This window comes from Citrus clementina, unplaced genomic scaffold, assembly GCF_000493195.1.
Source record: "Citrus clementina cultivar Clemenules unplaced genomic scaffold, Citrus_clementina_v1.0 scaffold_4, whole genome shotgun sequence".
In the NCBI taxonomy this organism is placed as follows: Eukaryota; Viridiplantae; Streptophyta; class Magnoliopsida; order Sapindales; family Rutaceae; genus Citrus; species Citrus x clementina.
Window position 1 is genome coordinate 23,855,830 of NW_006262274.1, and position 17,863 is coordinate 23,873,692.

The 17,863-nt window shown below is 33.8% G+C and overlaps 3 protein-coding genes across 3 annotated transcripts; 2 read left to right on the forward strand and 1 right to left on the reverse strand.

Annotated features, from left to right (window-relative positions):
* Nucleotides 1-2,656: 2,656 nt before the first annotated feature.
* LOC18043776 lies at nucleotides 2,657-6,500 on the forward strand. The gene is made up of 10 exons (XM_006438616.2): nucleotides 2,657-2,965; nucleotides 3,042-3,133; nucleotides 3,238-3,345; nucleotides 3,574-3,656; nucleotides 3,872-4,008; nucleotides 4,445-4,494; nucleotides 4,719-4,811; nucleotides 5,356-5,447; nucleotides 5,621-5,727; nucleotides 5,874-6,500. Exons 1-10 carry the CDS (start codon nucleotides 2,666-2,668, stop codon nucleotides 5,916-5,918), a joined length of 1,107 nt encoding a protein of 368 aa, XP_006438679.2. The 5' UTR covers nucleotides 2,657-2,665; the 3' UTR covers nucleotides 5,919-6,500.
* Nucleotides 6,501-11,382: 4,882 nt separating this feature from the next.
* On the forward strand, nucleotides 11,383-12,950 carry LOC18043777 (protein FEZ). The gene is made up of 3 exons (XM_006438617.2): nucleotides 11,383-11,563; nucleotides 11,714-12,015; nucleotides 12,150-12,950. Exons 1-3 carry the CDS (start codon nucleotides 11,383-11,385, stop codon nucleotides 12,948-12,950), a joined length of 1,284 nt encoding a protein of 427 aa, XP_006438680.1.
* Nucleotides 12,951-15,581: 2,631 nt separating this feature from the next.
* On the reverse strand, nucleotides 15,582-17,400 carry LOC18043779 (60S ribosomal protein L34). The gene is made up of 4 exons (XM_006438620.2): nucleotides 17,244-17,400; nucleotides 17,060-17,139; nucleotides 15,992-16,101; nucleotides 15,582-15,898 (listed from the first exon to the last, which is right to left on the reverse strand). Exons 1-4 carry the CDS (start codon nucleotides 17,320-17,322, stop codon nucleotides 15,805-15,807), a joined length of 363 nt encoding a protein of 120 aa, XP_006438683.1. The 5' UTR covers nucleotides 17,323-17,400; the 3' UTR covers nucleotides 15,582-15,804.
* Nucleotides 17,401-17,863: the final 463 nt, after the last annotated feature.

The following is a 17,863-nucleotide window of genomic DNA, read 5'->3' on the forward strand; positions in this document are numbered from 1 at the left end:
CGAAGTTATTTGATCACTGCAAGGACAACATGATGGTCACCGGTGGTGAGGCATTTGGAAGAACCATGGACTAACAAAAGCGGAAAGAATCATGAATCATGGTACTAGCATTAGAATATGTCCAACTTTGTTTTCAAATTAATAATAATTGACAGGATCAGGTCACTTGCGATTTAGATCAAAAACATTTTGTTGGTGGCCACGTTGTCCCTCGTCCCATTATTCTAATTTATTGTGATGTAGGGAGGGATGCGACTTTACGGGGAAGAAGAGGCCCCGCTGCGTTGAATTATTTTATGGTATTTCGTGTACACATAGACGTATGGTGCCAGCCAGCTTGCTTAATTCAAGCATCTTTTATTCGTATACTGCCTATATGTAATTTTACACTAATCTTTGAATTGTTCCATGGACTTCAATTCAGCATATGAACAGCGTTTCGTTTCGCCGGTTTTAGATCTGATCTGTGGTTTAGACTTTGGATTAAGTTAGAATAATGAGAAAGGAATCTTGAGTCGCGTTTGTTTTTCATCTTAAATTTTAATTTAATTAATAATATATATACACACACATATTTATAAATGTGTAAATAAACTTTGTTCAACACTATATTAATTATCAAACACGTATGATTGTTTTTTAAAATTTATAGCACTTATAATAATAAATTTTACCAAATATTTAACTGATTTTTTTAACAACTGATTATTTCTATATTCAAAACTAATAACAATTATTTTAAAAATTACAGTATTACTAAACTGATCCTGATGGATACTAAAAATATTAATTAATTACACAGTCATAGAAAAGTAATAAGATTGACAAAACATATTTATGCAAAAATAACAATAAAAATCACCACTAAATCCTTGATGACTTGGCGCAATGGAGAGTTTGTTCCCTTAGCAAATTTGAGATCGTAAGTTTGTGTGTTTTTTTTTTATTGGACTAAAAATATTTTTCCTTCAGTAAATACGGATTAAAATAGATATCTATTAAGTATTGGTAGATTTTACATTGTAATATATATAGATGATGATGATGATAGTAAAAGAATCAAACATCTATCAACGACACATATAGATGAGAAAATGAACATCACGGAGAACCCATGCACTCGTGATAAAGAAATGACGTTTTACCACCAAGCCATTGGTCAAATGGCTACTTACCACTTTGTAAAACCAAAAATTAGCTTGCTAGGAAGTCATTAGAATGCGCGAAATCATACCTCTTGTAGATTAAGCAACTTAAATCCATCTTGTAATTTGTGGGTGTGTCCAATTGAAAGGCAATATACGAGTCATGAAACAAAATTATGGAGGCGATCGATGTGATGGAAGAAAAGTGGTGGTCACCGGTGAATGGACCACGGAAGGGAAGCTGAAATGAGAGACACAAATATGGTAGTAGTAGGAGGTACCTATCGGGCATTTAAGCCTACGTGAGCAGTGACCCGTGAGTCCACTCATAAAATAATAGGCATTGATGCAGATTTTTTGCACTGAATATCAAAATTCAAAGAAATATTGTGGTCCACGATTTGACAAATTAAATCTCCTACTCTAATACTCGGTCTCCGACGATGGAACTGCATGCTAATTCAGGCCCACAATACAATCAAACAACTTTCGTATGATTGTTCTCCTACCCTCGTTTGCTTTTGCTCAATCAGTTATCAATCCAGTCCAATAATCCAATCTGATCTGATCTGATTGTTTTTTTGTTATTTAATCATATCATTCTGATTTAGATTCAGCGTGTGTGGATCATGGATGGCACTGGAAGCATGCATGTGGGCAAAACTGCCAATCATTACGCTACATTGTAATATAACCTTCATAACTCTAGAGCGTGTGGGCTTCGCGTTGGGCTAGATCAGTAGATTCACGAAAAAGACTCCGACTATTAGCACCCTTCTTCTGAATTCCTCAACAAAGCCCCTCTCCTGAGAATATTACAGCTATAACCCTCATATTTAATTACACCCCTGTCCCTGTGTGAATTGTATCATCAACTGCTTCCAGTATTCATTTTTTCCCCGAAAAGTTCCGGTATTTATTTATTTAAAATAAAACATGGTTTTTTTTTAATGCCTTATTATGCTGAGAAACTTTCGGTCATAAATATTTAGATTTAAAACCGACAACAAACAAAAAGATAGAAATCAAAAGTGGCTGAGATTTATAGTTAAATAAATATTAGAAAATAAGTTAAGCTAAGATTTATACTCAAATAACTATTAGAAAGAATTAAGAGAAACTATTCCACCCCTGTTGGAGACTTGTAATTAAATACGCGATAATTATTCATAATTACTTGTGGAAATATTCTGTAGAAATCGTCTCGTTCATCGTTCGGATTTCGGAATGAGAAAAAAAAAATATTAAAGGATTTTTTTTTATGGAATTTTAAAATGTGTGTGTAGAAATCAAAAGCAATTCTTATACATTTTAAACGGGTATATTGAGTAGAGGGTTTTCATTTCATAAACATTGCGGGGTGTCATTTTCCCTTTGAAGTGGTGACCGGTGAGCGAGTGAGAGCACAAACGACTTGTCGTGTTTTGAAGAAACCGCGTGTCGTCTTATTTCTGAGTTGTCGTTTCTTTATGAAATGAGAAACGAGCTGCCACACGTCAATGTCTAAAATAAACGACTTTATGAGGTGTTTTCATGCCTTATCCTTGTCTCGACAAAACTGTGGAAACTGTCCACTCACCACACCAATACCTTCAGCTTCAAATATTTTTCCACAAAAAAAAAAAGAAAAGACAATGGCTTCTCCGATGATCGCTGCTCTGGCTCAGCCTTGCTTCTACAGTTTCTCAACTTCTCAGAAGCTATCAAAATTGAAGCCCAACAGCAATACGAGGGTAACAAAAACTTGTTACAGAAGGTTCAGTTCAATTTGCTTTTACAATGCTGGAAAAGACTCTGAATCCGGCAGCACCGAAGACAAGGTACTATTCTTGAGCTCGACATAATTAATTTCACTAATTAATTTTTACCAATTCAATTGCATCCAATGCATTACAGGAAACTAAATTGGACTGGCCTGTACTGAAGCGATGGGACGTACCTTGGGGTTGGCAGACAGCTTCGTTAACTTCGCTTGCTTGTGGATTTAGGTGTCTTTTAGTTAATACTTTTTCACTTTTACTAATATTTGTAAAAAAGATGGGTTTTTGTTGGATTTTTATTCGGAATGAAAATTTAAATATTGTTCAGGCAGTTTTGTTTTGACAGGGTTGGTGGAGGCAGCGGCTTTACCCTATTTAGGACTTAAAATTGAAGAACTGAGTTTAGATGAGAAGGCAGAGATACTATTTCTGGATCAAGGGTATGGTTTGAGTCTCATTATTTTGTTTATTATATTGGGCTGGTCAATGTTCTACTTGCAGAAACTGTATGAAAAACTTGTGAAATGACTGCAGCTGTTTTACTGCATATAAAATTTGATGCTGCATTAAGCTGTATTGATAAACAATAATTGCCTTGTTTGGAGTTTTGTATTGCGACTTTGTGAATTGCCGATGGGTCTGAGTTTGCTCACTTATTGTTTCGGCAGCATTACAACTGCAGTTATACTTGGAGTTCTGTATGGCATTTCCAGCACCTTTAAACCGCTTCCTGAAGACCTTTTCTGCTATGGTATTTGTCTTGGAGAACTTGTATAATCAGCTTTTTGCTTTATCTTGGATACTGAAGTGGTTAAGTTATTTTTTCGGCTGCTTATATTCTCTTAACTTTCAACTTAATGGATTTGGCTTGGTTTTTACTTATTACAAAATGGTTCTTACAGACATTGTTTTGTGCATTGTTGTTACTTTGTTCTGAAGCTCATTATTAAAGTCATGGTGTTTCAGATTTGAGGGAACCTTTCAATCTGAAGAAAGGCTGGCTCCTGTGGGCAGGGATTGGTCTTGGAGGTGCTCTTTTGGCTGTTGCGGCAACAGGGGCTGCCTTGTCCTTGTTTAATGGTGAGAACCCTCCAGAAAGAGAGGTTAGAATTTTCCTGAAACTTTGTAGTTTGTAATATATTTATACACATTTTAAGAATATTCATTTTAGGTTCAGGTTACATATTGCATATGACTTTCCTTTGTTATGTTGTAAATTATTGGTTCCAATTGATTGTGAGCGTACAGAGCAATGTTTTGTCTCCTCCTCTAGCTCAACTGCTGCTACTACAGCTATACTAAGGCTTGTAGTTTAAACAAATTGTAAAGCTTTTTTTTTTTTCAGTACGTAAGCTAATTGTGTGTTAAGTTCAGAATCAGTCAAGAGTTTTAGGGTTGGTTTGCTATCTGTAGATTATCTCTGCAGAGAAGCAAGGAAGTCAATTATTAATGTCATGTGATTTGATTGAGCTAGTCTCAGGCTTTGCATCATCTTTATACATAACAGCTCATTTGATAATATCTGTAACTTTATTTCAGACTGATGCTCTTGTTCGCTTGCTTCCATTGATTGGATCTTCAAGTATTAGGTACTACAAGCAAAATATCTTCCAATTCAAGAGAGAGAGCGCTAAACATCTTTTTATATTTGTGCCTTTTTTTACCATAAATTTCCACAAAAGGCCAAGGATCCGTCTCTTATTGAATCCAAGTGTATAAATTCTGCGGTAACTGGAATTTTTGAGGATTAAAAGCCACTTTTTGTTTATTTTGAGCATCGGAAGTTAATTAATCATGTTTATTTCCACTGCAGCACTGCTTGCTTGGTGGGCATCACAGGTGTCTTGGCTCCCCTTCTTGAGGAGAATGTATTTCGTGGATTTTTTATGGTGTCTCTGACTAAGTGGTAGGTTTTCTTCTCTGACATCTGATTGTTATGTTCTTTTTTCAAGTGTTTCATCCTGTGAGTCCAGGATCTTGTGCTCGCATTCTAATCAGGAACTACTTATGCTTTGCTTTATACTTGTTGACGCACCATACTTACTGAAAAAACCTTTGGTTTTTCTTACTTCAACCAAATTCTGAGGTAATAGAGTGGATGTGTAGGATTTTGATTAGGTGTATGAAGCAACTTTTAGAAATCAAAACATTATAGTTAGTACTGAATTGTTTGAGTGCTTAAACTTTCATCCAAAGAAGTAATGTATTGAAAAATATATGTGGCAAATCGTGCTGGATCCACCAAGATTTTGTGCATTATGAAAGAAGATAAGTATAGTATGGGATAATATTTATGAGTTGTGAGAATGAAATAGCTGAGTGGCAATACAAATATGCAGGGTGGATCAAACGAGAAAAATGCATTTGGAAGAAGGTTTAAGACTTTAAGCTTTGCCTGCTATTTATTTTTAACAGCTGCTCTGTGTTAACTCCCACAATCTGTTCTATAGGGTTCCTACACCAATAGCTGTGATCATCAGCGCTGCTGTCTTTGCACTTGCACATCTCACCCCGGGAGAGTTTCCTCAGTTGTTTGTGCTGGGTAACTTTTTACACCGTTAACTGATGAGCTTCTACAGAACTGTGGAAAATGAACTTATTCATCATTTCCATGGTTTTATTCCATGGTCAAACTTGAAATGTTGATAATATTTATAAATTCGAAAAGTTTCATTCTTTGTTAATAAAACTAACAGAATTTTTGCATCATTATAGGGATTGCTTTGGGATTTTCATATGCTCAAACCAGGAACCTCCTAACCCCTATCACAATACATGCTTTCTGGAACTCAGGAGTAATTTTGCTTCTGACCTTTCTTCAGGTAAATAATGTACACAACACTCTTCAAGATTCTTTAGTGAGCATGTGTTAGCTTTTTGTAAAACCAATGAAATATGTAAACATAAATATATAATTTTCTTAACAAGAATTATAGGTTTTATTTCCATTGCTTCGTTGTGGATGTAGCTCCAAGGATACGATCTCAAGGAATTGTTGCAGGCAAGCTCATAGGGCCTGGGTTTCTTTCTCTATTGAGGCAATGAAGCTTTCACATGCTGCTTTTCTCAGCCTACTCTCCCATGTACCCCTTAATTCTTTTTAACTTTCTTCAATGGTTAGCACACAAAAGAAGTGGAAAGAATGTGAATGTACAGGGTTGATTGTGAACTCTTGGCAGTGACAATGAAGAATATTGATTTTTGGTAACAGGTGAGGATACGCTTACAGTGTGACGTGGAGGCGACCATCAATATACAATTTACTTCCATGTGGAAGTGAAACGATCAATAACCACTTGAATTATGTCACATTACACACCGCATCTGTCGGTGTATATATATTCACAGGCTAAATCATGAGAAGACAGTCTCATGCACATTGATATGCAGGAACTCTACCATGTTCGGTCGGTTACGCATTTCCCCGGAAAAGAAATTAAAGAAATCTATTTCCAATTTTTCTTAATTTTTTTTCCAAAGAAAAAGTAGATAAATTTTAGTGCAAATTTAAAGTCAAAAGTTAACTGTACTGTAAAAAAGTCGGTGGGTTAGCGCGAATTCAATAGATTATATGCCAAAATGCCTCGTATTTTAATAGTAGGTAGTGGACAATAGGTTCATAAATTCATTTGACACAATACGATTATAATTAATTTGGATCCACACAACACTTGTGGGTTTTTTTTTTTGTAATTATTGTTTTTCTTCCAATGCCAGTTTGGTTCTGATTCAATATTTTATTTGGTTATGGGATTCAAACTCTTGAGTTGAGGACATGCGAGGATTAAAATTTTAAAGTGGCCAACAATATATAAAATATATGGAATGGGTAAATGTGTGAGTAGTACTCCAATACTCACAAAAGTCAAACTAAATGCAAGGTAGGTTAGAACACGACCTACCAATTAAATGGCCCTTGATGTGTGTTTAAAGTAAAAGTTCCCACACAAGAATAGTAAATTTTGAGGCAAATCTACAATAAGTATTGTTAGAGAAACAAATTTAGTCGAACCATTATAATATACAATATATATATATATATACATATGAAATGGCACTTATGTCCTAAAATTTGATTTTAATAATTATATTTTTTCGTAAAAGTTTCACCGCTTCATAAAAATTAGACATCCAAACACACTTCTAATAGTGAATTTTAATTATTTAGATGGTGATATGAGCATCACATAGGGTACATTAATTTTAGTGGGTATTCTGGTACATTAATTATCTCTTCATTCAAACAGATTAAATTTATTAATAGAATGAAATCCCTATGTTTATTTATGAAATGTTGAATTGGCGATAGTCTAATTATCTATTTCTGAAACAATGATGATAAAATTGTCTATTATGATTTGTATGAGATTTCTTTTTACCAACGAACGGTTAGCATAAAAAAAAAAAAAAAAAACCGATCGAGAAAATAATTATAGTTGATAATCACAGGTTAAACTAAGAGACCTTGCCCAATTGTGACAAACGAGTGATGCTTAGGGTTGGTATCTTGGCATGGCTATAATAAATGAACTATGTATTTATCAAAATTAATCTGAATTAATAAGTGGACTTGATATTATTAAGTGCGGTTAATGTTCCACAAAGAAAGAGGCAATAGAAGCTTCGGTCTAAGAGTTTGACTCTTTTTTTCAAGAGAGAAAAAATAAAAGGAAACGGAAAAGAAAATGGTTGCACGCAGGGGAAGCAAAACCCAAGGACAAGGTCAAGGAACAGACAAAAATGGTTCAAAACCGAGGGCTAGATTTGGGGAGTTTCACTTAATTTGGAGTTCCAAGTTTAGCATTAATTTGACTCAGTGAACCTCCCCATTAAATTCACAGTACCATACTTGTTGTCCAATTAGTGGACACAATTAGCTAATCAAAGTTAATTTTGTTCGAGAATTATGAACTTTGGACTTCATCATCATTCATCAACCATGCAAATTATAAAAGTTTTGTGGGTCTTTTAAGTGAAAAATTTTCAAACTTTTTAGCCTAGTTTCCGCATTATCCAAAGCAAGAAATTGAGGAATCCTATATACTTTGGCTTTCCAATGCCCACAAAATAAGAGGAAATTGACTCTCGCCTTTTCAAAATAACCAAAGCAATTCATTATGATTAATTTATAGTGTTAATGAACCCTTAATTTCCACGAGGTTGTTGAAGATATATAATTTAATTTATTATATTTTAACTAAGTAATTAATCAGTGAACTTAATGAAAATGATGTATCTTGTATAATTTTATTATATATAGTTGAGTAGTTAAATACTAATCAAAGTGCGAATAAATAATTCGCAGTTTCCGATTCACTTAATTTTGCCACTTAGCACATTAATTTAATTGGATTTGGATCCAATACTTAGTTGATTTGTACTCAACTCTTCATAATCTTCTACTACGCGTACATGTTTAGCAATATACGTTTAAGATTTAATTAGTTTTATATTCTTATATAATAACTATCAATTGTATCTTTCAAATATATATATCAGAGCAGTTTTCCAATTAGGAATCTCTGACTTTAATAAAGTCAAGGATTAGCTAAAAGACAAAAAAAATTAAATTTTAATGCACTACATGACAAAATATAGTGCATTGAAATTTGTGTTTATTTTGTTTTTTAGCTACCCTGATTAGAAAACTACTATATATATGTATATGTATATGTATATATTGAACTTGGAAAAAATGACAAATCAAATCCAACCAAACTTTGATATTTCATTTTAAGTCAATTAGGAGCGATACTAATTCCATTCTAAATTTTATAATACTAACACAATATTGAATCAAATGATCACTAAAACATCAAAATAAATCAAAATTTCAATTGAAATTAATTGTACGGAGACCGTGAACGTATAATTTTGAAAACATAGAACGTAAAGAAGATAAAACCATGCAGTAGTAGAGTTTCCTGAAAATTGGAGAGGTTAGAATGATAACAATAATTTCATATATGGTTGGACCTTTCAGGCTTCAATCTATATGTTGAAAAAAGACAACACATAATACACAATCACACACTTAAATAAATAAATAAATAAATATATATATATATATATATATATATATATATATATATATATATATTTAGGGTAAAAGCTCGTTTAGTCCCTATATTTTGAAGTTAGTGTCCGTTTAGTCCCTATATTTTTAAAAATACCTCAAACCATCCATACCATTAAATTATTGACACTTTTGCCATTATCTTTTGTTCCTTTTAACTTATTTTTATAATATTGCCCTATTATAATAATTTTTTAGACATTATTAAAAATAAAAAAATAACCCTATTATAATAATTTTTTTAGACATTATTAAAAAGAAAAAAATAAATTACCAGTTTAACACCAAAAAATAAAATAAAATAAAATAAAATATATTAATTTTTGTGGAACACACTCTTGAGTTAAAATATTAATTTTTCTAAAAAAATTGATAATGTAATTTTTTACGATATTAATTTTTTAGACATACGTGACCTTTCACAAAAATTAATATATACCTTTTTTGTTTTTATTTTATTTTTGAGTTTAATTTGATAATTTAATTTTTTATTAATATCCACAAAAGAAACATTATGGTAAAAATGTAATATTGTAAAAGCAAGTTAAAAATAAAAAAAAATAATGGCATAAGTGTCAATATTTAGCAGTAGGGACGTTTTGAGGTGTTTTTAAAAATACAGGGACTAAATGGACACTAACCTCATAATATAGGGACTAAACAAGCTTTTACCCATATATTTACCCATAAAAGCTTAAAAAAAAGAATTATTATTTGTACAAAATTGTTTATGGTTATAATTATTTTTTTAAGAAAGATGTGTGAGCGCCCCATTTTTTTTTAACGTGGGCACGTCATTAAGCCGTGCGGTTTAATAAAATAATTATTTAATGCACTATAAAGTCGTGCGGTTTAATAGTACTAAAATCTAACTCTATTAAGTGGCACGACTTAAAAATATGTCTGTATGAAAAAATAAAAAAATAAGGACACTAGCCCCAAAAAAAGACTATATCTATCTATCTATTTTAGACAATAGGGTTTTGAATATTGGTGTTAATTTTATTTTGTAGTTATGGTATTAAAATTAAGATAAGCTGAGAACAAATAAATAATAGCCAGAATTTCATTTCATTTTAGAGATGAATGCAATGATAATATAACAATACTTCATATGACATTCTGAATAACCAAACTGATTTTTCATATGACATTCTTAATGACCAAACTGATTTTCTTGAAATATCCTTAATGTGAAAGGAGAAACAATTAAGCACACATATAGCTCGAATAAATTAAACGCACCCACCTCATTTGTTAGAACAAGTAATTAAAAGCTGACAGGACTTTGTAATATTGAATCCTCCGATTGTAGTTCTGCAATTTCATCTAATTTTGGGAAGCTAATAAATCAAAACGTGTGGGTCAATTAGCCTCGTAGGTAAAAATCATTTAACGAAATGATATTTGATCAGGATGTGGGACTTTCTGAAAGTTTTTACTCCCAAGAATAGGATCAGAAAATAATTAGAGTAGTAGAAGTTAGAAATTTCCTGAATGATAGGCTGGCTTCTCTCTCTAAAGAATCAAAAGCCAATAAGTTAGTTTACTAATAAGGTTGATTAGTGGTCCCTTAATAAGACTTAAGGGTATCTCTAAATAAACACAAAATCTGACAGAGTCAGTGGAATAGAAGCTCTGGGGAATGGAATAGAAACTGAATTTTCGGATTCTGAGGCACTAAAATTACTAAATTAATCTTTAAGTGGGTCTGATCAGAATTTATCATCAGTTGAATATATTTTTGAGCTTGTGTATTGGAAGTTGGTTTAGGGTCCACGTTTCCAAATATTAATTCAAATAAAGACCACACTTAAAATATTGTTTCTTTGGAAGCTAGCTTTGTCTTGATTTGCAGTGGATAGGGCAAAACGAAAAAATCAAATCTGATGATGGATGAAAAATCAAAGACAGATTCACAAATCCCCACAAGCTGCTGATTTTGTAGTATCCTTGAGATTCCTCAATTTGGATTAATAAACTAATTACCTCAAATTACTGGGTTCATTAAGGCACAAGTAAAACAAATCAAGCTACATAAGTAAGAGAAGACTCAGCTAATTAAATTTAACTTCATTAAGTTGTTTGTTTAATTTCTTGGTAGTTGTTGCATTGCTTTGCTTAATTGGCTTCAGCTTGTGAGTTGTGATTGAGCCAACGCGTTCCTCGCTAAACACACACTTCTTTAAAAGTCACCAGGAAAGACGGCTGATCCTTCGGAGGCAGAACCCTCCTCAGGAAGCATATATTGCTTTCATATTAACTGAACCCTCCACTTTCAAAACAACACAGACAACTTTGTGTTTTAGGGTTTCTTGCTTTCACTTCACTTCTTCTGTGATTGAGTTTCAGGGTTTCTTGCTATTAGCTAGGGTTCTTAATTTTGAAAGCTAATTAAGCGATGGATGAGAGAAATGAAAATGATAAGCTGGATGAAATCTTGCTACCAGGGTTTAGGTTTCATCCAACTGATGAAGAACTTGTAGGGTTTTATTTAAAGAGAAAGATTCAGCAAAGGCCTCTCTCTATTGAGCTCATCAAGCAACTTGACATTTATAAATATGATCCGTGGGATCTCCCAAGTAAGATGATAAATCAAAACTCATGCATATTTTTTTTAAGTGTCTTCATAATCTCTATACATGCATATATATATATACATAGAGAGAGAGAGAGAGAGAGAGAGAGAATGAATCTTACAAATTATTTTTTTGTGCTATTTGATCAAACAGAGTTGGCGACTACAGGAGAAAAGGAGTGGTACTTTTACTGCCCCAGGGACAGAAAATACAGAAACAGTGCAAGGCCAAATAGGGTAACTGGAGCTGGGTTTTGGAAAGCCACAGGAACTGACCGGCCTATCTACTCATCAGAAGGAAACAAGTGCATTGGCTTGAAAAAATCGCTTGTTTTTTACAAAGGCAAAGCGGCTAAAGGCATCAAAACTGACTGGATGATGCATGAGTTTCGGTTACCTTCTCTAATTGACTCTGTGCCGCCTAAGAGATTCATGGACAAAACAATTCCTGCCAATGTAAAGTATCCTCAAAATTATCAAACAGCTACCTAGTTCAACAAATGTTCATTAATATTATGTCTTGATGTCATCTTAAATATTTTTAGAGCTAGCCAGCACTATAAATAAGTTACTACTGTTTGCTTTTGCAGGACTCTTGGGCTATATGCAGGATTTTCAAGAAAACAAACTCCACAGCGCAAAGAGCTCTGTCCCAATCCTGGGTCTCTCCATTGCCTGAAACAGCCTCAAGTACTGATGCACATGTTAAAAGCTCATACAACACTCAGTTCAGTTTAACATCATCAATGGCGCAGTACTTCAACTGCAACAATGATATACAACAACAGCCATCGTCATCTTCTTCTTGTCTTACTAATACAAGTACGAATAGTACATTTTCGCCTTTCGATTTTGTCCCCTACAAACCCATTAACCCAGTGATCATTAGCAAGCCTCATCACCAGCTTCCTAATATTTCGTCCGGAGACCTAACTAGCAGTTTCATGTTTTCACCGTTTGAACCAACTATCCCAGCAGCTAAGTGCAATATTAATGATGTTTCATCCGTTTTATTAAGCATGTCATCTGACTCTATGCTTGGAGACTTTGGCAAGGCCTCAGATCAGTGTATAGATTTTGTCGGATCACAAGATCAGTACAGTGGCTTCTCAACAACTGCTTTGCCACATTATGAGATGCAAGCAGCAGTGACAGACATCAGCAACGGAGATCATCATCTTCATCATGAGGATGTTTTGATGAAGAACCAACACATGATGAATCATGTTGATGATCAGTGGGAGAGCACCGTTAGACCTATTGGGTTTCCTTTCAGTTTGCCGATGATGAGTTTGGCTGCAGAAACTTGGAAGCCTAGCTCGCTGTGGGATTGTTCTTCGTGCCCAAGAGAGATATCAACTAGTGTTTCTACAAGCAAGTTCATGTTATAATTGGCAGTATTCCATGCAGTTATTAGTTGAAATTTTTAATTAGCTAACTAGCTGTAGGCAGCAAGTTCATGTTAGGAATTATATTAATTAATTGTTTGCTCTAACATGTACGTAAAATCTTAATTAAGTTTTGTAGGCCTTTGAACACTTTTCTAGTTATATTAGATTTGAAAGCCAAATGGTATGTTTATTCTGCAATTTAATGATGATTTAATTTTTATCATGGACGGCATTTGAAAACAAAAAGAAATTATTAGTTGACATGATGTGAGTATTCTGCGCATTCCTGATTATCACTTTAAAAATAGTTAGACTATTACCACCCCTCTAATCTCATCATAAAACCCTTTAGTTATTTTTATTTTTAATTTTTAAAAACGCCCTTTTTTTATGCACTCTTTATTTTTCTAATTTAATTTTTTATTGTTAAAATTCAATGAAGTATTCTGTTATTTTTCTTTTCTTTTGTAATCTTGTTGTTATCCTATACATGAATTTAAAGTTTCCTAGATGTTGAATTTTTAAATGTCAATCATTAAGTTAAATTATACATATTTTAAATTATAATTTAAAAGCAATATTAGGTATAAAAGTTCTTAATCAATAATAAATAGGAAAATGATAATAAATTATTCTAAACTTTTAACGATTTATTTTAGTTAGATGGAAGTGACAGGTAGAAAACAAAAAGAAAAAAAAATGGATTGATTATTAATGTAAGTAATTTGTTTGAAAAATTTATAAGTATGTTTAATTCTTTGTTGTTCTTAAATATAATTTGAGTAATGATATAGCCACAAACTCTTGTACAAACTTATTTTGTACAAACTGATGTGGCATGATAAAATTGGTTGAATTAAATATTTTTTGGCCCACATGATTTATTTCTATTATTTTATATTTTCATTCAACTAATGAATTAATGACATATAAGTTCGTATAAGATAAATTTATACAAGAATTTGTAGTTGTATCATCACTCATATAATTTTATTAGTAGTGGGGTTTTAGAATGATAGTGAAGTAGTGCCAATAGCTTCACTTATTTGAAAAGTGAGACCACCATGAGTTAATAGTAGGCCTGTTGAAAAAGCCCACTAAGCCTTAAACCTGATTATGTAATGGGCTTAAATGAATGGGCTTTAAATCTGTTTATTTCATGATTCATGATTGGTTGAGCGCCGAGTCGTATCGTGCCCTCATAGATATGATGACCATTCATAGCTATGATCTGTTCAACTTGGTTCTCCAAGTATCCGACTTTTGTTTCTAATCAAAACACCCCAAACATTTTTATAGCATTATCATTTCATTGACCAATTAGCAGAGAAACAAAAGGTTCCTCTGCCCAACTCTCATAAATAAAAGCATCAAAACCCAGTTCCAGGGCCAAAACAGACCGAGAGAATGGAGAAGCAGCAAAGTGAGGTGGTGTTATTTCGGCATTGGGTTTTGGGTAAGAAAGCGCCTTCACCCACAGAGTTGAACTAGCCCCGTAAGCTAAAGGGCAAAGCTTACGTGTACGTTGGGGAAGATTTAACAAACAAGAGTGACTTGCTTCTTGACTATAACCCTGTCCACAAGAAAGTACCCGTTCTGGTGTATAGCGGCCAGTCCATCGCGGAGTCGCTCATCATCCTTGAATACAGTGATGATTGCTGGAATAATACTGCAAAATTACTGCCTGAGGATCCTCATCAACAAGCCAAATTGCATTTGGGCAAAGTTCTATTGATCAAAGGTTACTATTACTAGCTTGCTTTACATGCCTAATTGCTTCTCTATCTTTCAAGGCAATTTAGAAGTTACCAAGCACATTTCTAATCATATCCTCTGAAGGTGAAGAGCGAGAGATGGCGATGAAGGAGTTCAGTGAGTTGCTGAGCTGTGTTTGAAAGAGGAATTATAAAATAACTTCCCAAATAATTCTTTCTTTTCCAATGGTTGTCGTCTTGGCGGGTTAAGATTTCTTGACATAGTGGTGGCTGCATTTCCTCAACCAAGCTTTTGAAGAGGCTTATGCTCTGGGTTTCCTCAACCTTATAAACCGCCAAGGCTTTCTCTCATGGATCACTGCTCTATAGGGCAACCATTTAGTAAAGGAGACGCTCCTCCAGGTACCTCCTGTTTAATTATATCTAGGTGTTGCACACTATATTGTTTCAAATAATCTTAGTAATGATGTTGATCGGGAAGACACATCAATGCTGTATCCATAGTTGTATTGCACAGTCCCAAGGGATGGCAAATATGATTTATTCCCAGCTCTTTGCTTGGAGAAAGAAAATAAAGTACTACAAAAAATAACACATTCAATGCAATCAGATAGTGAGACCTGCAGGACCACCGAACAAGACAAGACCTCCTGGCATTTTTTATTTTTGTCTTTGGATACAACTTCTACATTACAATGGCTTTAGAGTTCAGTCTCAAAGTCTTTCCATCACCCAATCTCAACAATATAACCAACAATGGGGCGGGAAATGTTGGTGTTGCAGTGGAAAAAGAAACATAGGAGGAAATTTTGGTTACCCAAGTTAGAAATGAAAGCACAAAGGATTAAGAGCAAATACCACATTAGCCACTTTTGATATCCCAAAAATAAAGGTGGCTGGAACCACTGATCTGATATATTTAAAAAGGAACTCTAATGGCATTAAATTGATAAAAGTACACAAAACAGCACCACAATGGTTATCAACTGAGTGCTTTAAGAATTTAGTTCATATGAGCAAGTGCGGGATTACAATTTCAAATAAAGAAAAACCTAGATTACTTCTCCATGAGTCAATATCATCATCCAAAACAACAGATATTCTAAAAGGTAGTTCGAAACTCATTAAATATTTCAGTCTTAACTCTTAGCAGCTTGCTTCTCTTTTGCCTTCTGAATCTTCAAGACCTTCTTCACAATCTTCTGCTCTTCCACCAAAAAGGCACGGATGATTCTGTTAAAAAAGTAATGATATCCAGATCAACATTACCAAATGCAAAATTTAAAGAAGAAAAGGTTGAGATTTGGGCTTTCAATAATGACAAACCTTTCCCTGACAGCAGCTCCAGACAATACTCCACCATAAGCACGGTTCACAGTCCTCCTGTTTCTGGGCAATCTGGACCTCTTATATTCAGCAGGTCTCAAATGAGGAATCTGCGCGCATAGAAACAGTCTATCATACTTCTGTGGGCAAGGTGTTAATGTCCTAAAACACACTCATAATGAATCCACAATAAATTTAGGATAACCAATACAAGTAAATATCAATTTGACACCCAGTTTTCATGAACAAAATCATCAAAGAAATGCAACAGAAACTCTATGAAGATAATGTTGGTGGCTTTTATGTATTCCACGGAATAATACTCGGTCCACCACCGCCAACAGAGATAGGCATTATATTTGCATTTGTCCATATAAGCAGTCTTTGTCTCTTTGATTTACAAAATAGCCCAAGTCAATCACTGAATTAATATCTCTATAGGTCTGAAAGTTAACTGAATGCACATTCAAGACAACCTACGGTTTACATTCCTTAATAAAGATAGCGATTAAAAAGTAGCAAATTGCATCACTAATACAATGTAGAACAGTTCTCTAGTACCTCCACAATGCCCAACATAAAATTAGCAACTTTAAACAAAATGTTGAATATCAGTTTGAGAAACCCCTACCTAACAAAATGTAAATTAGACTAGCTACAGCATAATAATTAATCAATTCCCAGTGGTTTGGGGCATATGAAAGACAGATCCGTTTGCCAAACAAGTGTTAAGAATTTCAACAACAATGTCAACTAATCAACTACCAAACAGCTTCTCCCAAATAGGTACACAAACCAGATACAAACATTTCCAACGGAAATCGACCACCAAAACGTCATCGCAAGAGGGGAAAAAAAATAATAACAAGAGATCGCACATTTTCCAACCTAATCTAATTAGCAGTTATTGTCAGCCTATTTCTTAATGTAGCCAATTGATTTATTGTTTTAAATTATTAAAATCAAATACTTTCGTAACAATTTCTTACAAGGCATATTCTTCAACACTGAAAACAAATCCTAAGACTTCTCTAGACAGATTTAAAAAGAAAAAAAGGGCACAATTACCCCTTGAATTCTCTTGCCAGTCACAGGACACTTAGGTCCACTAGCTCTTTTCTTCGTGCTCTGGTACACCAACTTCCCTCCTACACACCCACACAGAAAATTAGTTTAACTTAAAATTTCATTCACAATAACAATATTTTTTTTAAACATAAACATCGATTAAAAAATGTGTCAAATTTATTACCAGGGGTTTTGACGACGCGGTGCTGGTTTGATTTGGTGGCATAGCTGTGCCGCTTCCGGTACGTAAGCCGTTGAACCATTTTTCTCTCTCACTCTTAGGGTTTTGAAAGACACGGAGCCGAAACAGAGGAGGTTTTGCACTCGCTCACGATTGCGGATATAAAGACGGTTTCCAGTTTTAGATGCCCTAGATCCGACGGCTGGTGTTACATCTTCAATTTTGTCCACGTCGGCCTTTTTGGGCTCAATTTTTTGGCCCAGGTGGCTTTCGATTAGTGGCTTGATTTTTCCAGCCTGCAAGACTTTGTTTGGATATTGTTTTTTTTTTTTTTTTTTGGGATCATACTCGTATTTGAAAGGCTTTATTGTGCAAAATTATCACAAGAATAATCAAAATAATGATTTTATCATTTAAATTTTGTATAGTTGTTTCACATGTGATTCTTGTTAATAGGGGAGTCAAAGGCTCATTTAAATATGAAACCGTAACGCTATGTATATTGTTATCGTATGACTTGTGTTAATCATTCTTATTTAGAGAAAAAAAAAAGGGGCAGTTCGCGTCACGGGCATGCATTATTATGACAGTATGAATAATAATTTTGTACCGTGATATTGAGT

Coding starts and splice junctions, on each gene's coding strand:
- LOC18043776 (XM_006438616.2), top strand. CDS start 2,666: ATGAGGTGTTTTCATGCCTTATCCTTGTCTCGACAAAACTGTGGAAAC. Junction 5,448..5,620: donor TCCTCAGTTGTTTGTGCTGG/GTAACTTTTTAC, acceptor GCATCATTATAG/GGATTGCTTTGGGATTTTCA. Junction 5,728..5,873: donor TGCTTCTGACCTTTCTTCAG/GTAAATAATGTA, acceptor TTGTGGATGTAG/CTCCAAGGATACGATCTCAA.
- LOC18043777 (XM_006438617.2), top strand. CDS start 11,383: ATGGATGAGAGAAATGAAAATGATAAGCTGGATGAAATCTTGCTACCA. Junction 11,564..11,713: donor TGATCCGTGGGATCTCCCAA/GTAAGATGATAA, acceptor TTGATCAAACAG/AGTTGGCGACTACAGGAGAA. Junction 12,016..12,149: donor ACAAAACAATTCCTGCCAAT/GTAAAGTATCCT, acceptor TTGCTTTTGCAG/GACTCTTGGGCTATATGCAG.
- LOC18043779 (XM_006438620.2), bottom strand. CDS start 17,322: ATGGTTCAACGGCTTACGTACCGGAAGCGGCACAGCTATGCCACCAAA. Junction 17,140..17,243: donor CCGCGTCGTCAAAACCCCTG/GTAATAAATTTG, acceptor GTGGGTGTGTAG/GAGGGAAGTTGGTGTACCAG. Junction 15,899..15,991: donor GGAGCTGCTGTCAGGGAAAG/GTTTGTCATTAT, acceptor CTTTTTTAACAG/AATCATCCGTGCCTTTTTGG.